General features: G+C 36.5%; 1 protein-coding gene across 9 annotated transcripts in view; it reads left to right on the forward strand.

Annotated features, from left to right (window-relative positions):
• The window catches only part of rims2b (regulating synaptic membrane exocytosis 2b), a 123,241-nt gene that overhangs the window by 90,588 nt on the left and 7,211 nt on the right, over positions 1–25,442 (forward strand). For 3 of the 9 annotated variants that reach the window (XM_089122556.1, XM_089122558.1, XM_089122559.1), the window contains 4 exons: positions 2,932–3,041; positions 11,414–11,436; positions 12,876–13,015; positions 17,634–17,821. In XM_089122556.1, coding sequence (XP_088978682.1) covers positions 2,932–3,041; positions 11,414–11,436; positions 12,876–13,015; positions 17,634–17,821 — 461 coding nt within the window. Of the gene's footprint in view, positions 1–317; positions 375–695; positions 882–2,931; positions 3,042–3,382; positions 3,416–4,193; positions 4,260–4,567; positions 4,637–5,516; positions 5,760–7,644; positions 7,693–8,625; positions 8,662–10,445; positions 10,488–11,413; positions 11,437–12,875; positions 13,016–14,157; positions 14,320–17,606; positions 17,822–25,442 lie in introns of all 9 variants that reach the window. The other 6 variants (XM_089122564.1, XM_089122560.1, XM_089122557.1 and 3 more) reach the window with 6 other exon arrangements.

The raw sequence follows: 25,442 nt of genomic DNA on the forward strand, positions 1-25,442 counted from the left end.
CGAGCGAGCGTACTACAACATGCTGCGGGACGTTAAATTATTTACGACAGCGTTAATGGACAATTCCGCTTCCAACCTGTAGGGCGACCGCAGAGGAAAAGTTATTTAGTGTTGCTTTAAGTGTACTTTCATTAATATTATATTATCTGCAAGTACATTTTAACAAAAAAAAAAAACACTGTACACTATAAGTGCTCATTTAATACAGTCAACCACACTTCTTTTTCACAAGGGGAGATAAGGCAAAACTATTTAGCAAAACTCCTGACAGCTATGAGAGCTGCTAAATGACCATTTGATGTTCTTCTCTTATGCAGAGAGGATCATATTCCAGAGTTCCCAGCTAACAATGAGTACTTTGAGGAAGATCTGAGGTAATACAGTAGACGAGTACAGTATAGAGTAGACTAGTCATGGGGCTCAGTATGAAATGTTTTCACTTGTTCTCTTTGCAGCAGAATCTTCCAGAAGCGTTCATTTGACTTATTTTTTCAGTTTGGTATTTATTTATGAGTTTCAGTTTATGCTGATGACCCTGAGCAGTTTGGTTGTTTTTTTTTTTTTGTGCCAATTATTAGCCAACCAGCATCATTTCACAGGAACAACCTCACGCGATTATAGACCGTTTGATGCCCTGTGATCCCATGATGCAGCGGGGCTCAGCTGAGCGTGGCTTTTTGACTAACGTTCCGCAGGTATAGCCGCAGCATGGTGGACAGACATGACCATTACAGGTCCAGGTCAGCTGACCAGCGGCCCATGATGGAGCGACCGGTCTACACCCGCTCCCGCTCCTCTGAGCGGCCCGACTCCGGCTACATGAGATCCATGCCGTCCTTACCGTCAGGGAGATCCGCTCCTCCCTCTCCTGCCTTAACGAGGTGACCCAGACCCATCACAACAAGCACTAAAGCCCTAAACGAAACCATGCCTTCTGCTTCCTGTCACCTGGAATGCCTCTCTCCACTTCCTCTTATTTTAACCCTGTTGTAACGATGCTGTTTTCGGTTTGTCTTCATTTATAGAGTAGAGAGTAGCGACGATGGTTGCTACTAACGTCTTTTCATTTGAATCTGTTATATCCTCTCGAGATATAACGGGTTGTACCTGGCATCGTACGGTTTACTTTCTTATTCGTTTTAATTATGATTTATTTTTGTGCGTTGTTTACTAACATTATTTATTTGTGGTTTAACAGTTTATGCTTTGAGTTATGGGCTGTTTTTGCATTTAGGCCTTTTCACTTTCCTTGCAGCTTAAGCAGCCACAAGCACCTCTCCTGATGCTGATGCCATCCCACCTTTTGAGACACCATAAAACCTTTTGACTTACGATTTGCCCGGCACATTACGTAATTACGTAAATGTGCAGATTTACGCATGAACTTTCACTGATGCAAGAGATGCAATGTGCCTCAAATTTAAGGCACATGTACGATCATTGGAAAGCAAATGTGACATTGAGCTCAAAAGGTGCTTGAAAGATCATTGTGTTTACTGTGGAGTCGATGTGCATTTTAAACGTATATTTGTTTACGTGGCTAAAATGCACATGACTGTGACATATTTACTAAATGCATGTTCTTATATGGTTATATATATATATATATGTGTGTGTGTGTGAAATTTAAGAACATGTCAAGAACTTATTGGGTCATATTTTACCCCTAAATAAAATAAGAAAAAAAAAACATTTTATAAAAATAAAATTAAGCCTGTTTTAAATTCAGAGATTTTTAAATTTCACAGTATGTGTTCAGATGGTTTATTTTTGTAATTATAAGCATTTTAAATGTTGTTTATCATTTCTGTGTATATTCCATTTCTATATTACGCATTTTTATTTATAATGGAAGTTTGTTTGTTCCACCAAATTAAAATTTAAAAAAGGTAATTGCGACTTGTTATCTCTCAATTCTGAATTTTTTTATGAGTTATAAAGCCAGAATTGCAGAAAAACTTGTCTTTTTTCCCACAATTCTGAGTAGTAAAAATTAACAAAAAAATTTTTTAACTTTTGTTAATTTTCAAAAATCTCAATAGCGATTTATGCTCACAATTCTGACTTTATTTCTCATAATTGCGAGTTTACATCTCAAAATTATCTCTGAATTATGACGATATAACTCACTATTCTGAGACATGAAGTCAGAATTGCATGATGTATGCTCTGAATTGTGAGATATAAAAGTCGCAATTATCATTTAAATCGTTTTATATCGTATATGAAATCATAAAATGTAGAATTCAGTAACAGTTTAAATGGTGGTTTGTAAAATGTACTTTTGCACAATTGAAAAATACATCAACATAACTGAGCATAAATCACTACTAAAACTTTACAATTAAAATGTAATGTAATATATAATTATTTGTTTCCATTACATTAATGTAAATAAAAAGTTTACAGGAGAGGAGACTGTGCTTAAATTTCATGGAAATGATGTAAAATGCAAACATTTCTTGATACGTAAAATAGGCCTCGTTGATGAAATGAAAAATATAATTGATAATGTATTTCTTTTGATATTGGGGTGAAATATGATCTGAAAGTTTTCATGATGTGGGTTGATGTACCAGCTCATGCTGATGTACCTTATCTACAGAACATGTATTTCACCAAATGTTTTTACTTCTTTACAATTTTTTTTTACTAACCCTTGAGCCAAATATTGACTTTTCTTTAATAGTACATAGTATGTGTCCCTTTTTATTGCAATCAAGTGGAGTGTGTTTTCTGACACTATTGCATCATTAGTAAGTGATAATACTGCCCGGATGACCATAGTTTGTTTTTATTAGTATTCTCTCACCAGCGTGTGTCTGTAGTCAAACGGTCTGGCCTGTCCTGCTCAGGTTTTTGACTCGACGACAAACACTTCTTTCGATATAATGCTTTTTGTTCACTACTGACACACCATCTATCCCTCAGGGCAAATCCCCGCAGCGGATCGGTCCAAACAAGTCCCACCACCACGCCGGTATCGAGTCGAAGAGGTCGGCAGCTACCGCAAGTCCCACCGAAGGGCTCTATGGACAGAAGTGAGTAGATAAACCAGGCTTCTTGCTCATGGGGAAGAAGCTTTTATAATTAGTCAGGTTAGGGTCACCATATATATATATATATATATATATATATATATATATATATATATATCGATATGTTGATGATAAGAATAACCTTCCCAAACCTTTCCTTTCCAACAAATAAGCTAAATAAATAACTATAGCCTTTTATTGCACAAATATAAAACCCATAAACAACCATCTTGACCACAAGTCAGATAAAGAATATTGTGTAACTACAATTTGGATGCAATAACATTGTCCTTTACATAACACAACATGGATTGCTTTCCCCCCCCAACCACCCTTTTTCCCAGAAGATGGCGAGGGCATTACTGAGCCTTATGAAGGTCTGTAAGCACTAGCTTTTGTGTGTTTAGCGACGTCTCAGTCTTCTTTATTACAGCTTTATCATCTACTCTGTTTGACTAAACCTGTTAGCTTTGGTCTGTGAGCGTTACCTGTCAGTTTTCTAGCTTGGGCCGTTCATTGGGTGTAGTGAGCAGATGCTTCAGCCTTGGTTGTGCAATTATTTGTGCTGTACGTGTATCAGTATAGATGTATGCTTTGTGTAGTCCATGTCTGGGAATCATATCCAAATCTGCCACAATATCACAAGTATGGAAGGTTGTTTTTGTCACAGAGTAAAAAAAAATCAAAAAAATCAAAAGGGTAATTGTGACTATCTCACAATTCTGACTTTTTTTTCTGGCAATTGTGAGTTTATATCTTGCATTTAGTACTTTTTTTCTCAGAAAATGAGAAAACAAGTCTGAATTGTGCGATATAAACTCGCAATATGTGAGAAATCAGGTCAGAATGGTGTTATAAACTTGCAAATGTGAGAAAGAAAGTCCAAATTGTGAGGTATAAACTTGCAACTCTGAGAAAAAAAAAAGAGATAAGACAAAGAAATAAAGAATTGCGTTAACTCAAAATTGCAAGATGCAAACTTTCTTATTTCTTATTTCTGAGAAAGTTGAAATTGTAAGTCACTTGCACCTTGCACTCCTAGCAGTAATCCTCTGTCACACAGTTATAAATTATGCTTTATTAGTCTAGTTGTTGGTTTCTTGACATTTTTGTTTGCTTTCTCTTTTGATTTGCACAATTTATCAACCAATGAAGCGGGAACAGGGATGGTACCTCAGGCTCCTTCTCCTATTCTTTCCCAGCTTCCACAGTCTGTGGCTGGTAAATTATATTTGGACACATGAGATACTTTATATCAGTCAAATGCGAATATGATCTTTATGTTCTGAGAGTAATTGCATTTGCATCAGAGTTTGTTAATAGACTACGTAAATAAAATTTTAAATAAAATTCAGAATTATATTTGCATTTGTACTGCAGCACATTAGTTAGTATGTTCAGTCAGTCTATCAGTTTGTAGATTAATGTAAGTTTTTGTTTCTTCTATTTTTATATTTCTCACCCTCATGTCTGATGGCATACTTCTGTCTTTCTGTTTTTTTACTCTCATTTCTGTCTGAATGTTGAAGCGGTGGGAGGGGCTTCACACCCCCCAGCCCCGCCCCCTCCACCTCCACAAGTCACACAAGCAATGGCTGGTAATGCTGTTACTGCATAGCTAGCAGTTGATCCCATAATAAGAAAACTGTGAATGAAATATTAAGAAATGTTATATAGTATAGAGTGGGGTGGTCAGTAAATACTGTAACAGTACACTACAATTCAGTGGCACAAGCTACCTTGTTGTGCATGTCATCGTACGTATGATTGCACCGAAATGTTTAGCCGAAACCAACAATTCTGATTTTGTTTCAAATACCTTAATAGTTAATACGAAATATACGTTTTTTTATTTTTTTCAAAAAGGGAAAAAAATTCAATTGATCAAAAGTGACTGTAAAACTGTTACATTGTAACAAACGATTTCTAATTTATATAAATGGTGTCTTTCTATTCATCAAAGAATCCTGAAAAAGAAATTATCACAGTTTACACAAACTGTTTACACAATTTTTTTCGACTGAAGATAGATCTTTTAAATTGTAAAAATATTTGAATATATGTTTTCACTGTTTTTGATAAAAATGAACAGCTATAGTTTGCTACTTTTGAAATATTTTCCAAATAATAAATCAGGTATTGTTAAATCAAATAAGTATTTAAAATAAAAATAATGAAGTTTATTCTGGAAAACTAAATTATGATTCTTATAAATTATTATATCACAATAAAATATGATATCAGTTTAACTTGATTATTTATTATTTCATATGCACACTGCTTTTTTGTTAACGATATCTGTTAAAGTAGAGAATTTCCTGTAAATATTTTCATGTTTAGTGGGTTTTTTTTTTTTTCACTTTTATTTCATAAATGTCCACCCAAATAATCCTTTTGTTCATTTTCCTGTTTTTTTTTGTTTTTTTCACAATCCTGTCTCTGCCAATCATGTTGTCTTCATCATTGTCATCATCAAAGCTCATGAGAGGATGGAGCCTCCTGTCCCGGGCCCTACCATCGCACATGTCACCATCCCTCCTCATGTCCAGTCTCCTCTCCCTCCTGCACATCCCCCTTCACCTTCTTCAGTGTCCACTCCCCCACCTGTGCAGGCCCCTCCCCCACCTGCACAGGCCCCTCCTCCTCTAACACATGCCCCTCCCTCTCCAGCCACTGCCTCATCATCAGCCTCACCTCTTGTACAACAGGCTTCTGTGCCAGGTGTGTCAATGCAACAGAGTACTTCTTACTACTTACTACACAGTATACACCAGGGATGCAAAACTTAGGGTGTGTTCCAATCAGCTTCCTTGTTCAATAGTCACTGTAGGAACAATAGGACAATAGGAACTGATCAGGGAGCCATTTAAAGGCCTGTCTCGACCACTGTGCATTGAAACGTTCGCTCCCTAAAAAGTCCCACAGTGCACCAAGAAAACCCGAGAGCGTCGCACCAAAAAATCACGTGAGCCAACTCAACACACGATAGATGTTTTATTTTTTATACAAACAATTATTTAATTATATTTAAACATAAACAGATCGCTAGACAGGTCATTTTGCACTTATATGTGTATATGTAACAAGCAAAAGATTTTTCATAATGTAAAAATCATGTCAGAAAGATATCAGTTCTGCTATTGTTCATAAATACCAGTAGTGATGTTGTACAACTGCAGGTAATAGGTCATCAGTGACCCAGTGTGTAGTGAGCCAGGATCTTTACTGTCCTTACCAGTGCCAATATTCGCGTGCACGATATACTAATTCACAAAAAAAGGTACAAAAGCTGTCACTGGGGCTGTACCTTTTCAAAAGGTACACTTTTGTACCCAAAGGCTGCATATTGGTACCTTAGTGGTACATTTAAGCACCTAAAATGTACATATTAGTACCTAAAATGTACATATTAGCACCTAAAATGTACATATTAGCACCTAAAATGTACATATTAGCACTTAAAATATACATATTAGGACCTAAAATGTACATATTAGGACCTAAAATGAACATATTAGGACCTAAAATGAACATATTAGGACCTAAAATGTACATATTAACACCTAAAATGTACATATTAGCACCTAAAATGTACATATTAGCACTTAAAATATACATATTAGGACCTAAAATGTACATATTAGGACCTAAAATGAACATATTAGGACCTAAAATGAACATATTAGGACCTAAAATGTACATATTAACACCTAAAATGTACATATTAGCACCTAAAATGTACATATTAGCACTTAAAATATACATATTAGGACCTAAAATGTACATATTAGGACCTAAAATGAACATATTAGGACCTAAAATGAACATATTAGGACCTAAAATGTACATATTAACACCTAAAATGTACATATTAGCACCTAAAATGTACATATTAGCACTTAAAATATACATATTAGGACCTAAAATGTACATATTAGGACCTAAAATGAACATATTAGGACCTAAAATGGACATATTAGGACCTAAAATGAACATATTAGGACCTAAAATGGAAATATTAGCACCTAAAATGTACATAATAGCACTTAAAATATACATATTAGGACCTAAAATGAACATATTAGGACATAAAATGTACATATTAACAACTAAAATGTACTTTTTAGCACCTAAAATGTACATATTAACACCTAAAATGTACATTTTAGCACCTAAAATGTACATATTAGCATATAAAATGGACAAAACTTTACCTTTTGAAAAGGTATAGCCCCAGTGACAGCTTTTGTACCTTTTTTTCTGAGAGTGTAGGAAACTAGGGAGCTGATTGAGACCCTTATTTCCGTGAGGGCCTATGATGCAGCTAACAGGTTGGAAGTATTTTTGCACCCCTGGTATACACTGTATACTTCCTCTGATACTTTAAAATAGTATGTCAAACACTATGCAGTATGCAATCCTAAACAGTATTAGATACTGCATTCCGAACTAATAGTAAGAGTAGCTGTTCTGAACATAGATTGAGTGCTCGTAGCTTCATAGGAGCATGAGTGTGCATATGTGTGTGTTTTAGCATGTGTGGTTGTGGAAAATACTGATTATTAAACTCCCCTTCTGTTTATGTGTGTGCCATTTCTGACACAAGAATCCCAGGAAAAGCCTGTAGCTCCCCCACCTGTCAATGGGAGGAAAGGCAAGTGTGTGTGACCGTGTGAATCTCTCAGTGATGTCTTACAGTGTGTTTGTGTTGGAGAGATTTAGAAAAGTAGGTGTTTAAGTAGATGTACGTTTGCAGTACTTGACGTTTGTACGGCTACTCTTGCATCAGATGGATTTTTTACATCATACACTCTTAGAAGAAAAGGTTCTATATAGAACCTTAAAAGGTTCTATCAGCGCTACGCATTTGGAACCCCTAAAAGGTTCTATACACTCTTAAAAAATGGTTCCTCTGGGTTCTATATAGAACCCTGGGGTTCCATACTTGGCCAATAGAACCTTTTACCAAAAAAAAAATGGTTCTATATAGAACCATTTTGGAGTTCCATATATGAAGCGGGGGATGGAACCATTTCTGGTTCTAAATAGAACCATTTCTTCTAAGAGTGCAGTTTATTTACATTATGATTGTGTTGGTAAGATTGTAAAAGTGATGTTATTGAAAATGTTTAGAAATTGTGCACTAAGCTGAGGTGATTTGTTATTATTTTAAGAATAATTGTTTAATATGTTTCTGGACGCTCGTGCAAACCAAGTACCTTCATTCACCTGTAGATGGCTCTGTGACACCTTTTTAAAAAACTAGACTTCAAAAATCAACAAATTTACAACTTTTTAAATATTTTGAAATTAATTAAAAAAAGTGATTAAATAAACATAAAGATATTAAATGACTATTTAATTTAAATGTTTCCATTTTTTAATATAATTGCAAATAATAAAATGTGAAAAAGGAACGTTTTATGTAGGGAAAAAAGCACTTTTTTTAAACTATGAGGGTAAACGGTGTTTATATGCTAACTTAAATATGCTAAATGTGCCTTATTTATGCACTCTACTGGCTTCAAGTGTGCACATCTTTGTTAACTAGGCCCATTGACTTTTTCTCCTTGTCTTGTAACTTCAGAGGTGACATGGGAGGACCAGCAGAAGAAAGCTCCTGGTATGCCACAAGCTGTGGTCTTCATCTGCCTTTAGTTGAATAGATCAACACTAGTGCGCACTAGATTGCAGCCGTTCTTCTGCTATGTAGCTCTCTTCTTTTGCTGCTCTTGTTGCTGCCATGTTATTTATTAAGACTGAACCCTCTGTAGTTACAGCTCTGTGCGGCATGATTACTAAAATATACAAAACTGTAGTGTATTTGAACATCAAACAGGTAATAAACTGGTATGGTGTGTTTGCCTACTGGGAAGCACTTACATGTCCGATTCAAGGTAAATTCAGATTCGTCTGTAAACCAACTACAAAATTATTCCCAAATAGGGTGATCACTGTTTTTATTCAGTAATATAGGTCGTCAAATGTTGCGTTGCAGTAACGAGTAGCTATTGGTCCTGAGCCACTGCCCCTTTGCCCTCTTGGGGCGACGTATCGAGGTATATGAGTGGAGTAGAGCCCGATCAATAAATGATTTTGAAGGCCGATACCGATACAAATATTTGTTGGTTTTAAAATCCGATATTCCGATATATCGGCCGATATTTTATTTATTTATTTATTTATTTTAAACTGGATATGATAGTCACAAATTTTGTCCTGCTTATTTGAGTTAAGAGAACTGATGGGGATGTTCTTTTAATTGTTATTCAAGCGATGTATGTCTCGTGACCAACTCAACGAGTGTTGCCAACAGGAACGGTGTAGAGTGCCCTCTGGTGGACAAACTATACAACTCCAACACTCATGACACGGTTCAAGCGTGTTTCATCCGTTTTTAATTTATTTTTGAAATATTCATTTATCGGCCATTATATGGTTTAGTAATATTATAATATTTAAAATACAAAATAATAATAATGATTTAAAATATGGTAGCAAAAATTCGCCTCTAATTAGTTCCTTTTTTAAGAAGTTATCACACAAGCAATAAAGCAATAGAGCATTTTTTTTAATCTCAAATGGCCTCTGAGCAAGATTGCAAATGTGTTATTGAATTTATACAACAGTACAATTTTCAGTAAAATATTTTTTTTATATTTTAGAAATAATATTGTCAATACAGTATGGTTTTGCTCTATTGAAAATAGTTGCTAACAAACACAACAGAACATGGTGCCCTTTTTCTTGGTTTGGGTTAGAGTTCGTTGATTAGAGTTCAAGTCATTCACTTCGGATTTAGTCAAGTCACCTTTATATACGTAGCGAGGTAGATTTTATTTTCAGAGAGATGTAGAACTGAACTGCTAATTGTTCTTTCTCATCATCACGATGGCAATAGGTAGAAGGAAGGTAGTAATTAAGTAATTAATACACTTTTATTGATGCTGAGACGAGTTCTCACTGATATATTTAGAATTTTTTTGGAAAGCTAATATGATTTATCTTAAACTATAAATTAAGAGCTAGCTTGTTGTTATTTTAGAGTTAGAATATCTTTGATTGTACCCCTTAAAATCAACCCTAATTGTGAATCAATAATGCCATTGAGCTCTGTTAGACGTTACTGTAGTGTTGCATGCAGTGTGTAGTGGGGGAAACAGGGCATGTGTTTGTAGTGTGTGTTTGAGAAGTTTGTTCCACATTAACCTTTGCTTAGTTCACATCAGGTTTTTCTGAGGTGTTGAATTTCTCCGATCTTTTTTTGTTATGTTTCTTTCGGCATGAGTGATGAGTTTCTGAATCTGAAATTCATCCAAAATCCTTTTGTGTGTGTGTTTCCATCATAACATTGTGTGTGGTGTCTGTTTAAACTGTCTCTCATTTTGTGTTTCATCCACACATCAGCAGTAGTGTCAGAGTCAACAGTGTCAGAGAATGGAGATGCAGGTAATTTAGACTAACGCTAAAATAAACCCCTCCAAAACTGTGTGTGTGTGTGTGTGGGGGGAGTTAGGTGGTGTTATTAAAATAGTTTAAAACATTGGAAACTCCTCTCAATGCTTCACGGGATTGTAGTTCTTTCAGGCGTAAGGTTCACAGGCTTGTATCTTTGTATTTTTGTTTGCTGCTTTGACAAAGACTTTTTTTTAAATCCCTATCTGAGAAATGAATGGAAAAATACTTTTTTTATTATTATTTATTTATTTAATATGGACATAACCATAACATTGGACGAACCAGATGCATTGTTTAAAGTGTAATAGCACATGTGCTAATTTTCAACACCTGTCCATAGGGGCTTTTAGTACAGAGTGAAAACGCATTATTAAACAAAACAAAAATCAATTAGACATGGGAACAACCTGTGTCGCTGAAAATATTGGTTAGCACTGTTGTACTCTATTCCTTAGAGAATCTGTGATTTATTTACTTATTTACCTATTTATTTTGTTGCTTTTAGTCCATTTACGAGCTCATGTGTGTTATCATATGCAAGTGTACTCCTAAAAGCCGACACAGTAGGTACAGAGTGCAGTCCATTCCTTTATTCCTGCCTGAATTATTGAATCTCCTGCACAGACATGTGTAACTTGCATTCATAAAACCATTTCATAGGGTCTTTAAATGACTGGTCAAATCAATTTTCACGCAGTTGCTGTTCTCTTTCTCATCTGTTTATTTGGGTTGGACTCGATCAGCTATACTGTAATTTGATAGACAACTTCTGTTGTCTGATGTGTGCTGCTTTGGAGTTTGTTGGATGTGTATTTGTATCAAAAGGCAACATTTACTAACTAATATACATAGAGTACTGTGCTTCTGTGTAATGGGTTTCAATACATCTAACTTTTTTGTCTTTTGTTGTCACACAGGCACTTTGAAGGATCCATCGAAGGTATGTCATTGCTTGAGTTTATCTACAGTAAAGCAATCGGATTCTTGATATCGTTTAGGAACCCCTCCTCCTCCCTAAGCAAACACTGGCCCAATATTGATCCTCGTTCGGCCTCTTGCTTTATGATAATAAGAATTGTTTCTTGACCCATTTTAGATTATTAGACTGGTTTCTGAAGGATTTTGTTACACTGATGCTGAAAATTCAGCTTTGCCATCATAGAAATGAATGACATTTTAAAACAAATTCTAATTGGAAACGCTTATTTTAAATTCTAATAATATTTCACAAAAGCTCTCTGATTAACAATAATGTGTTACTGTTTGTTACTGGTTAGGACACAATATAAATAAAGGCCCTCACATAGACATTTATATTAAGTACTGATTTGCTGCAGCTCATGTAAAAAACATGTTCTGCTGAAGTATACCACCATGATATATGTGTTGAGTTTACTATAAGAAAAGATCCTGTAGTTATATTACATGTCTCTTCGAGGCACGTGTGCACTGTACCGTAATTCTTGCATATGGTACAAACGCTTCACTTGGTCCTCTATTCTGTTTTGATTAATGGTGGAAGTAAACGGGTTTTTTTATCTTATTTATTTATTTATTTTTGTTCTGATCTGTGTGTTTTCTGAAATATGACATCCTTTGTGACTTTTATAAATATTAGTTTATCATTAGTAGTGAGATAGTAGTGTAAATAACCCTGGATAATGCAATTCAATTCCAGAACACAATCCAAAACATCTTAAATGTACACGAGATGGCTGATGGTGTCGAGAACTTTGGACCAAAAATATACTGATGTTTCATTTAGTACTAAATAGTTCAAATAATCTGATCTGTGATCTGATTTTTATGGTTATTAGAGTATTAGTGATAGCTTAGCATCACTGTAGAGTGCAACAGTCGTGTTAACATTCATTTTTTCACGGGAAACTCATTTATAACAATAACTTAAAAACTTTTAAAGACCTGTTGTGAGCTCTAAGGTTGTTAATCGATGATATATGTTCTTTAAGCCATCTTTTTCCATTAACTTATTTCAAAATAATCACATTTATCAGTGGAATTTGTGGTTAATGAAACGAAACCACACCAACAAAGCTCTACGCAACCCCTACACTCAAATATTTAAGCTTAATTAAGTTTATAAATCTATATTTTTTTGTGCAAATTTTGCAAAACACTTAAAAAATATTGTTTTTATAGATATAATGAACAACTTTAAATAAATAGTTGCATTTTTTTACCATTGTTTTTCATTTAATTGTCATTTCCAATGCTCGTTGGGATTTTTTTTACTTCGAAGAACATTTGTAGTGATTTGGTTAGTTTAATGGCATACTGCTTTAACAAATACTTTTTAAAATCCCATTATAAAACATTATTTTAATGTAATAATTAGCTTTGTTTTGTTTTTCCTCACAGCAGGGGATGGACAGTCTCTCCATGAGGTCATCGGACAGTGATGTAAGCGACGTGTCCGCTATGTCGAGCGCGTCTAGGCTTAGCAGCACGAGCTACATGTCTGTCCAATCAGAAAGGGTGCGAGCGAGCCGCAGGATCAGGTAGGCACACAATAAACCCACTGAGCGGTTATATCTGTGGATGTATCTTCAGCCATGGACAAACACTCTGGTCACGTTTACTGTGCTTCCGATGAGTTCAGGTGTGGCTCTGCCTGCTTGCGAAGTGAACCAAACCTCTGAACTTTTCAAGAGTGTGTTTACCAGTGGCTGAGATGACATCACATGTTTTGGTGACTCGAAAAAAGAAATGTCCAGCTCATATTTGACCGCAAAAGCAATAGAGAAACAAATATTCTGCATAATGTTTTTAAACATAGCAATTTCTGTAATGCAATAAATATATACCATTTCAAGTATGTATTCAAATTTGTTTTACCAATTCAAAATGTTGTCTTTTCATTGCAAGGCTCCATTTATTTGATCAAAAATACAATAAAATTAATACTATTAATACAACATTTTTTTTACAATTTAAAAGAATTTTTCTATTTTAATATATTTTAAAAAATTATTTATTTCCGCATACTCCATTTCCATACTCCAGTCTTCAGTGTCACATGATCCTGCAGAATCATTAGTATAAGAATATTATTATCATTGAAAACCATGATACCTTTTTTTCCTCAGGATTCTTTGATGAATAGAAAGTACAAAAGAACAGCATTTATTTAACAAATACTTCTTTTGTAACAATTTAAAAGACTTACCTCTCACTTTTGATCAATTTAATACATTCTTGCTGAATAAAAATATTAATTTTTTTAACAATTAATTTAGCAATTTTTTTATTTTCGTATCACAGAATTGTGCAGATTTTTTCACATGACACTAATAAGAGTTTTGTGTAGAAAAGCTTACTTTTCATGAATGTTGCAATACAAAGCAAAACCATTTTATTTTAGAAAAAAGTATTATTGAAATATGATTTGGACATTGTAATTGGACTATAAGATTAACCCATTAATTGAAGGATTGAGACTGTATATGACATCATCATTCTGTGGCCTTTATTGTCACACAATTAGGAGAGTTCGTGTATCTTGTTAGAGATTTATTTTATTTTCCTCATCTGCATGTCTGCCAAGCTCATGATTGTCTGTTCTGTGTCTTTTTCTGTCCTGCATGCTTCCTTTCATGATGTCATGGCTTGGTTTGTGTGTTTGTGTGTGTGTAAACGTCAGCCGTGCGGAGGCCCTCCCGAGTCAGGGAGAAGAGGGCGCTGTTGTTGTGGAAGAGCAGGTGGAAGCATCTACAACAAGCGCACTGGGGGCGGGGCATGATGGGGGGGAGGGTTTGCCTACTGAAATCCCAGAGGAGGAGGAAGAGCAGGAGGCACCTGAGAGGTTAGAAACCTAGCTAATGTCCTCCAGCTTAGTGTTCTCCACTACTGTAATGTTCTCCCCAGTCTGATCATGCCCCTAAATCAGGGGAGGGGTATTAAGATAAATTTCCAAGAGGTCCAGTATCTATATTTCCTTCCTAGTGGAGGTCCAGACAATACTTATTTTTAGAACAGTTTTACATTTCCATTAGGTCAGCTATAGTACTTTGTAAAAGAAAAAATCCCCCACGGGTCCATAAAAAGTCTTAAAACGTCTTAAAATCTGAAATTTCCGATAAGGAGGTCTTAAATTTCACGCACGGACCTTAAATTTCTTGTCCGACTAAAGTGTGTTTAAAAGAATACAAACTTGACTAAAACCACTTTTTTTTGTCGAATAAAGGAGACAACGCCACATTACAGACTGTGTTTACGAGCGTTCATGCGTACGGTTGCCAGATTTAAATAATTAAATCCCCAGTCAGAGCTTCTCTATTAAAGGAGCAATGTGTGACTTTTAGCGACATCTAGTGGTTCGGTTGCGAGTTTGCACCAGGTTTGCACTAAGGGCTCAGCCCACTGCTCACCCCTCCCTTTCGAAGAAGCTACGGTTGCTAAAACGGGACAAACATCTCGTCGGCTGAGACAGCAGAGAATAGCCAGAGTAAGCCAAGAGTGTGTAACATTGTCACTGTTTCTGTACCACAGTCCATTATAAACCACATCATGAATACTGTCTGTTTACAAAGCCATAGTCAGGTGAGGATCAAGGGTTTTAATATATAATTTAATAAAATAATAATCAGCTGATTGTCTCACAAACGTAACCAGCAGCACATTTCTCCCCACATACTGTAGCAAACCCATAATACAGCGAGGGAGCAGCTATATATTTTTTCTAACAGGGTATAATAGTTTAGCTGGCTAATATGAGCTGTTACTGTGGCTGAGCTGGGACGCGTCTGCATGAGTCCAAAGGTCGGAACTGCGCGCGCTGTTACAATCATGTCATCTCCGCATCCCATAGATACTATTTACTACACACAATAGGCTTTTTTTCTCTGATTTTTAAAATTCTTCGCGATCGACTTTAGTGATAAAAGACTTTAGTAAAAGTCTCTATCGACGGGTTAGTGATTCCTGTAACGTACTGTTTTACGGTCAATGACATGAATACTAATCATCAGCTGTCTCACGAACGTAACAGCACATCTATCCCCAACATAACAAACCCATAACACAGCGAGGGAGAACTAAGTTACATGAAACAATCCCAACTACATATTTTACACCACTCACAAGGGAAAAGTCACTACTCACGGAGTGTAAGGCTAGCTTCCAGCTTTCCGCTACTTCTCTTTCAAGGTAGTGATGAAACGCGTTCTGTAGCGCTGTTTGTTCGCGTTCGGCTACGGTAGGAATATGACGTCACAACATGGCGACCTTCATAGAAGGGGATTCCCTCGGTTATGGAGCTATTAATGTCTCATTCTAAGGTAATAAAAACATTACGGCTAATTAAGTAAGTTCTTTATACACCACTGAAAACATAGTTATGGATGTCATATTGCATTTCTGTTAATAGATACTCAACTTTGTTACACATTGCACCTTTAAAGGAACCCCTAAAAGGTTCTATACAAACTTAAAAAAAGGTTCCTCTTGGTTCTAATATAGAACCCTGGGGTTCCGTACTTGGCCAATAGAACCTTTTACCAAAAAAAATGTTTCTATATAGAACCATTTTGGAGTTCCATATATGAAGCGGGGGATGGAACCATTTCTGGTTCTAAATAGAACCCTGGGGTTCCATACTTGGCCAATAGAACCTTTTACCAAAAAAATGGTTCTATATAGAACCATTTTGGAGTTCCATATATGAAGCGGGGGATGGAACCATTTCTGGTTCTAAATAGAACCATTTCTTCTAAGAGTGTAGTTTCCGTAACATAGCTAGGAAGACAATAAATGAGAAAAACTAGAGATGGTAGGCTATGCAAGCAATACACTTACTAGTCCAACTGCATGACCGCAAAGTCAGCATCGTTGAGGAACCCCTCCTCCTCCTTAAAGGGATACTCCACTTTTTTGGGGGAAATAGGCTCATTTTACAACTCCCTCAGAGTTAAACAGTTAAGTTTTACCATTTTCAAATCCATTCAGATGATTTTCTGATATTTAGAAGAATATCAGTAACCAGACAGTTTCTATGGAAGTCAATGGGATTTTACAGTTTAATCACAGTTGGTTCCCTTTTTTTCAGTGCATGTGTCTTGTTATTCAATCCTGTGTTTGGTAGCTCTCCACTGCCCTTTAATTCGTCATATTGTCCCAAAAGAGTTTGAGTCTTGCATAATATCACTGTCATCTTATTAACCCCGGGGAGTTGTGCATGAACAGCTGCCGTCTCCAGTCCAATTAGAGCAAAAACAAGAAACAAGCATTTCCACCAATTTCCACTTCAATAAGTTTTCAGTACCATTTGTGGGTCACTAACTGAATATAGATGAAGTGTTTGTGATCATTAAAACGTTACAGCAGATAAAATTGAATTTTAATGTTGTCAACTGAATTTTTCACCAATTAGCAACTGCAGTCGCATGAATTCTTACATAACCGGCAGTCTGTGCACTCGTTCAGATGTTGAGTACCGTAGACTACATTTTTATCAGAATACAGTCGTTTCAAAGCAGCACCAGCTCTGTTTAAAATGTTTTATTCCTCTTAGTGTTTGACGTGACTGTATGATGGCCAGTTCAGACGGAATAAAAAGATAAGTTGTCTCTCGCCATTGACTACAATTCATATTTTTTCCGAAATAAGGTCCCATGAGCCGGAAGCGGAGGGGCGGGACTTAGCCTCTCTATTCCATATGCAAAGATGTTAGCCAATCACAGCAGTGGGCGTTTACATTCCAACATAGCTTTCAAATCAGAGGGCTAAAATCAGGGTGGAAAAAGGCCTTTTATTAACTTTTTTATGTAAAAAGCATACTAACAATATAATTGCACCTCATTAAATCATTAAAAAAATGCAGTTTATGACCCTTTAAAAAACATTTAGTGTTTTTGCAAACAACAATAGTTGCTAAATTGCAACTTGTTTCCAGTTTTTTGCCTCATCCCTGCAGTACTGTAGCTGGTCATGTCGATGCTCCCCGGAGATATCTGTTATACCAGTGTGACTGTCATTCACCTTTGACCCTGCCCCTAAATCCTATAGTTAAGCCTGTCCCTTCCTCTCTCTTCCTGTACCTGTCCTCCTCTCCTTCCCTCTTCCTGTATCACCTCCTTCTGTTATTGCTGACAGTAAGCTTACATCTAAAATGAAACACAGGGCTCAGACGGCCACCCCCGGCTCCGTCATCACCAAGAGTTCCAGTGTGGGTGGAGACATGTGCTCGCTGGGCAGGAACGACGACGATGACGACGACAAGAAGAGGCGCTCCAGCTTCGGGGCAAAGATGGCCGCCATGGTGGGACTGGGAAAAAAGAGTCAAAGTACCTCACAGCTGGACCCAGAGGGTGAGTGAGCTGTGCCAATACACGAACACAACACAATGATGCTACACTCTTAGAAGAAAAGGTTCTATATAGAACCCTAAAAGGTTCTATACACTCTTAAAAAAAAGGGTTCTATATAGAACCCTGGGGTTCCATACTTGGCCAATAGAACCTTTTACCAAAAAAAAAAAATGGTTCTATATAGAACCATTTTGGAGTTCCATATATGAAGCGGGGGATGGAACCATTTCTGGTTCTAAATAGAACCATTTCTTCTAAGAGTGTATGTTTGTAAAGAAAGCTGCTGCACTAGTGGCTGCATCATCATTGAGTGCACTTCAATATTTCATTAAGTGCTGTTCGATTTATATTAGCCTTTTGCGGTTTTTGCTTGTCAGACTGTTCAAACATGATGCCATTTCACACTGGGATCTTAGTTGTCTTTAATGTCAGTCATATATCATATACACAAAAAATCTGAAACATCACCTAAAGTAAGTTAAAACGACATATTCACCACTCAAAAACGTTTTGTGAAATTAGTTTTTGGTAAATCGATCAAATGTCTGTGTTGCCTATAGCCGAAACATCCTACAATGACCTCCTTTTCTTAATCTGAGAAGCAAAACACTTTGTCACTCACTTTATCTATGATGGAAGTCCTGACCTAATGAGTAGCCCACGCACATGGCCCTCTCTACAGCTCACAGTTAGGATTCAGAGTTAGGTACTGGTTAAATCGTGCCTCACACCCCGCTCTGCCTCATGAAGACCTGCTGGGATGGGACGGGGTGAACGGATGCTCCACGTGGTTATACCGTGAAATCGTTAGTCTATGATCAGACACTCTGGTCAAAGCTTCTCTTTAGATAAAGCAGTTTTACAGCACATGCAAGTGTGCAAATTTCCCTCACAGATGCTTCCCCCGTTGCTGTTTGTTGAGGAAAAACTGTTGGGTTTAACAGAGAGGTTTAACAGCTGGAGGCCAATCCTTCAGCTCTTGTGTTGATTTGACATAGCTGAGACAAAACGATTTCACTTGAGTGATCTCAAGAGCTCAAACGTTCCTCTGGCTTTGTGTAATGGACAATGGGACCACAGGCTTGCAAAAAAAAGAAGTGAACTTAATTGTAGTGAATGTGCTTTTGCAGTGTACTTAAAATCTTAAAAATATGAGAATACACTTTCATGACTACAAAACGTGAATGTCAAATTAAGTTACTTTAAATGCATTTGAATCTAAATTAGGTTTTATTAATCTTTTGTCATGCATTAAAGTACATTTATGTTGATGTGTTGACTTAAGCACATGTAAAGTTCTTGATTATAATTTTAACCATAGTGTGTTAAGTGTATATATTTTTGAATTACCTAAATTGCAACTTCATCATTTCAAAAATGTAATTGCATGAATATAAATGACATTAAAGTGAACATATTATTGAGTACGCTTACGTTTTTATTCAATAGTAGTTAGTAGTCACCAAAACTGTTTGGTTACAAACAATCTTTAAAATTCTTCTCTTGTGTTTAGGAAAACATAAATCCAGCTGTAAAAGCATAGTGTTTAAGACATGTCCTACTTTATACCAAGATCCCCTTTAAAAGGTTGTGGCGCAGTAATGATTCACTCTCCCGCTGTACAGATTGACATGTTTCCATACATAACAGGCTCATTCTCACACCCGATGCTTGTTCCTCACGTATTTAAAGATCGTCTCCTTTCTATTTCCTGCTGGATCAGTCATATACAGCTAAAAATAAACCTCCTCATTCCTCTGATTTTCACACACAGTCTGGAGGAGGATACACTGGCTGTGTACGTCAGCATGGCATGATGTAAAACTCGGCTGTTCGTATGTCTCTTGAGTGTCGCCTAATGTTGTATGTATATTAACCATCAATTTTACACAAAAATATTACATTCTGGATTTCTTTTAAAGTGCTTAACATTAGCTGTATGATTTGAAGCAACATTGCTGTGAGATAAAACGGTAAAAACAATATTTTGCTGATTGGCATTTTTAGTCTTCAGAAAGATAACTATGGCGGCAAATCAATGCCTAAAAGAACCCCTTTAATAGAAAAATATAATGAAATATTTATATTATGTAAAAATGCATAAGAATTTTGGTAGATTTACAATGCAAATAACCATGTAAGTATCTGTAAATGTCTCTTAACAACACAATGCAATTACTAGTAAGACTTCCTGTTAATAAAGTATCTCGTAAGAATCTATTCTAATCTAATCTATTTATATAATAAACCACAATAAATAAATCAAATTAAGTGACGTCATGTCTCAAGTCAAGTGAATTACGGGTCATTGGACAGGCGTCCAACCACAACTGACTTCCGGAAAAAGGGGAAATAACCAGTGACATTTTGTTATTAAAACAATAAGTGTTATAAGTTTATAAAGTGTAGTTTTTCCTTGTAAATGGAGACTCATAGTTCTCCAGAGTTGTGATCACTGTTCCTATGAATCTTGCTGATTTGCGAAGATTATTTGTCCACATTGTTCCGCTTAGTCTAAATATTAGAGTGATTATTTCTTCCTTTATAGTAACAGGACAGTCTTGTGATCTATGGCTACAGCTTCTGAAAAATAAGATCTGATGATGAATATGATATTAAACTGAGGTGTATTATTGCAAAACTAGCAAAACAATTCATTTCTAGTTTGTAAAACATACACTAGTGTGATGTCTATGGACGTGGCATTAGCAATCCATTTAATAATAAATTGATATTCATGTCAAATACACATTGGCTGGGCGTGCCTTTGATGTAATAGGTTATAATGGAGCCTTTAACCTGAAATTGCCCTAAAATGTTTTCTATGTAAGCAGATCACTAGGGTTTCCACTAGGGCACCATGAAAACGTTCCCAAAGCTCTTTGCTCAGTAGCCGAGACTTTGTAAACACCCTGTCAAAAGCTGTTTTACGGGATTGTGAAACCACTTGTTGTGGAATAATGGACTTGCGTTTACGGTCTGTGTGGTCCAGGTGTTAATATCATGCTGAACCTTCACAACGTCCATCTGTTTCTGTGGAGAAAAGGTTAGGGGTCATAGGGTTAACACAAGTCAATATCTCACTCAGTACAGGATATGATGGTAAAGAGCCATTTCAACACCTGGTTGTTATTCAAGACACTGTACTTAATGGACCATTAAAGCTCTCTCTGAGTGTGTTATTCATTCAAAATGATTGACATTGTGGAATATTTTTGTCTATATTCAGTCTATATATACTGTGTGTATATATATATATATATATATATATATATATATATATATTAGAGCCCGACCGATAAAGGATTTTGAAGGCTGATACCAATACAAATATCTGTTGGTTTTAAAATCCGATATTCCGATATATCGGGCGATATTTTTATTTTTATGTATTTATTTTTTAAATATTCATTTATCGGCCATTATAACTGCCGATAGCGATAGTTCGGAAAATGCCTAATATCGGCTGATAAAATCGGCCTGCTGATAAATGTCCGAATATCGAGGGGTGCCCCCGCTTCTCTCCTTCACTTATTCCCACAAATTTGAGATTCAGCCTACGCGAACGAGTATATTAATCTATATTCAGTCTATATATATATATATCAGAGCCCGACCGATAAAGGATTTTGAAGGCTGATACCGATACTAATATTTGTTGGTTTTAAAATCCGATATTCCGATATATCGGCCGATGTTTTTATTTTTTTATTTATTTTTTAAATATTCATTTATCGGCCATTATAACTGCCGATACCGATAGTTCGGAAAATGCCTAATATCGGCCGATAAAATCGGCCTGCCGATAAATGTCCGAAGATCGAGGGGCGGGGCGCCTCTCCTTCACTTATTCCCACAAATTTGAGATTCAGCCTACGCGAACGAGTATATTAATCTATATTCAGTCTATATATATATATATCAGAGCCCGACCGATAAAGGATTTTGAAGGCTGATACCGATACTAATATTTGTTGGTTTTAAAATCCGATATTCCGATATATCGGCCGATATTTTTATTTTTTTATTTATTTTTTAAATATTCATTTATCGGCCATTATAACTGCCGATACCGATAGTTCGGAAAATGCCTAATATCGGCCGATAAAATCGGCCTGCCGATAAATGTCCGAAGATCGAGGGGCGGGGCGCCTCTCCTTCACTTATTCCCACAAATTTGAGATTCAGCCTACGCGAACGAGTATATTAATCTATATTTAGTCTATATATATATATATCAGAGCCCGACCGATAAAGGATTTTGAAGGCTGATACCGATACAAATATTTGTTGGTTTTGAAATCCGATATTTTGATATATCGGCCGATATTTTTATTTTTTTATTTATTTTTTAAATGTTCATTTATCGGCCATTATAACTGCCGATACCGATAGTTTGGAAAATGTCTAATATCGGCCGATAAAATCGGCCTGCCGATAAATGTCCGAATATCGAGGGGCGTCCCCGCTTCGCTCCTTCACTTATGGTTTTTGAAGATTTCTTTTTGAGTCAGAGAAATAACGAAAATCACACCCAACACACTTAAATTTCACGAAGTACTCAAAACAACAGACAAAAGGTAACTCTCAAAATGTCATTATCGAGCGTAAAGTGGTTTGACGGTACTTTAATTACAAAGACGTTCAAAATCTAGGGTCAGCGGAGAGGAGCTAAGAAAAAGAGCGACTACCACACGATCTGCGCGCATGCCTTGTGTTACGACATGCTTAGACAACACAGTAAATCTAATGTCAGATTTGAGTCTTCTGTCTGCACTATTGCAATATTAGTGTTTAATATAAACTGCACATTTATTAGCCAATGGTTTGCATTACAGATCTCAACCAGCCAGTTATTTTTAGTGCTTAGATGGTATTTTAAGTTCATTGGATTGTGTACAAGTGAAACGTGCTGTTAGACTTTGTGCTCAACACTATTTGTGTTACCGTCAGACATGTTGAGGTTTGAGCGGTGATATGAGTCACAACTGTATTCTTCAGACTTTAATAGGAAGGTTTGAGAAGTTACTATTTCAAGCCAGTATGCAGCAGGGGTAATGATTTCAACATATGTATAACTTACAGAAGTGGAGATTAGATCTCACATTTAAACTAAAGGTCATGTCTTCATTAAGGTGTTTGCGGTTTCTATTTGTCTAAAAGCCTATAATGAATGTAATTGTCAGGCTTTAGATTGTTGTCACTTCATTCATTCACTTTGTTAATGACAAGGCGAACTTTGCAATGTTTTGCAATTCTTGTAACAGGTTGTGATATTGCAGTGTGTTTGTTTCATGGGGTTTAAGGTCATTAGTTCAGTCAGGCAGTGAGAACATGTTGTCACACAGTTTCTCCTCAGGAAGATAACATGGAGCTATTTAGATTTGAAGCTATAGCTACCAGAATATACTAATAGTCTGGAAATAAAACACATCTGCACATTTCGGGTGTGTATATAAGTTTGTAAAGTGTGTTTTACCTTTAAATGGAGACTCAAAGTTCTCGAAAGTTGTGATCCCTGTTTCTATGGATGTTGCGGGTTGCACTGCTGCTGATTTGCACAGATTATTTGCCCACATTGTGCCAAGTACTTATTCACAGTCGGATATATCTTAAAGGAGAACTCCGGCACAAAATGAACCTTTGGTCTAATAAAACATCAGTACCTAGTTGACCGTTCTCTAAAATTTGTTTCATGATAAGCGAATATAAAGAGTTTTATCTCAAAAAATGCTAGTATATAGGGCATAGAGTAAATAAAACTTGCTAGTTAGTACCACTAACAAGGCACAGAATAGCCCCACACTAACACAGTAACATAATGAGGGTCCATACATGCACTGTTCACTTCGTGTATACAGGCGGCGCCATCTTTGGAAAACAGTCAAGACAAGTCAAACCACGAACGTCGTGCTGAGTGATCTGAACTGTATGAACGGCGTTCATGGTTCGACTTATCGAGACTATTTTCTAAGATGGCGCCTGTCTGTATACACGAAGTGAACTGTCTTCATAAAGTATCTTCTTATTAAACGGTCTGTACACTTACAAAGTTCTCAATGCTTCGTTTTGCATGTACGGACCCTTGTTATGTTACTGTGTTAGTGTGGGGCTATTTTGAGCCTTGTTAGCGGTATAAACTAGCGATTTCTTTTTACTTAGTTAATGCCCCCATTACTAGCATTATACGCTAAACAGTTTTTAGAGATAAAACTCTTTAAATTCTCAATGTTTTATTAGACCAAAGGGTCATTTTGCGCCCGAGTTCTCCTTTAAATCAGGTAATCGATCTTATTAGTTTGAGAAAGTGTTTTCCATCATCGGCAAGGGACCACAGGCATCATCTGCATCTTAAAGGGATAGTTCACTTTGAAATTGATTTTTTATATGTTTTATCTTACCTCAAGGGCATCCAAGATGTTGGTGTCTTTGTTTCCACAGGATTTTCAATTTTGACATTTTTCAGTCAAACCGTTGTTGTCTATCACTCATACACTGGAGGCTAAGGGGCATGCACAGAGAAGTCCAAATTAAACATGATTTAATGACTCGTACATGTAAGTACACATTGATGGCCTAAGACACGAAACGAGCGGTTTGTGTGAGAAAACGAACAGTATTTATATCGTTTTTACCTCTTGTAATCACAGTGATCTGAATCAGTTGTTCAATGTCCAACTGAATCAGTTCAATGTTACGCCGGAAGTGATCGCTCGGGTCACGGAAGTTTTACCTTTTACTAAACATATTTAGATGTACCGAAATCGTCTTCCATTGCGGTTTCCCGTATATCTAAATATGTTTAGTGAAAGGTAAAACTTCCAAAATCTCTGTATAAACAAAGAGTGACGTATCGATTCGTTTTCTCACACAAACCGCTCGTTTCGTGTCTTAGGCCATCAATGTGTACTTACGTACGAGTCATTAAATCATGTTTAATTTGGACTTCTCTGTGCATGCCCCTTAGCCTCCAGTGTATGAGTGATAGACAACAACGGTTTGACTGAAAAATGTCAAAATTGAAAACCCTGTGGAAACAAAGACACCAACATCTTGGATGCCCTTGAGGTAAGATAAAACATATCAAAAATTAATTTTCTACCCGATAAGGTAGATTGACTTGTCTTCGTCCAGCTGTTGTTCCTGTTCATGCATGCACAATACAAAGCAGTGATGCATCATCATTCACACTGAAAATGTATCTTGTTACTGGAGAACGGCTGAATTATTGTCAAGCTACTAAAAAATGTAATCAGGCTAGTTCTTTTGCTACTTTTAAGCACTTCTCAACTGTTGTGCACATAATTGTGTATCAGTTTGTGTTCAGTCATATCTCTAGGCAGAGCTCTGTCTCCTGGAGAAGCATTTAGGGGTCTCTTAGATTCTGTGCCTCTGATTGGCCACATCCTCTGTGAAACACGTGCCGCCGTCTCCCCCTCCCAGCCCTTTAGATGAGAAGTAGCGCTGCAGAGGAGACCGTCCTCACCGCATATCAACCTGAGAACTAATAAGACCGAACACAATCCTGCCAAACTTGTGTCTCTCGCCGTCAGCTATACACATCTGCCTGCCACCCTTCTTCAGTGTCCTTAGAGGTGTTTTGAGGGGTAAAATGGGCAGA

This window comes from Pimephales promelas, chromosome 18, assembly GCF_988280905.1.
Source record: "Pimephales promelas chromosome 18, fPimPro1.hap1.1, whole genome shotgun sequence".
Classification (NCBI taxonomy): Eukaryota; Metazoa; Chordata; class Actinopteri; order Cypriniformes; family Leuciscidae; genus Pimephales; species Pimephales promelas.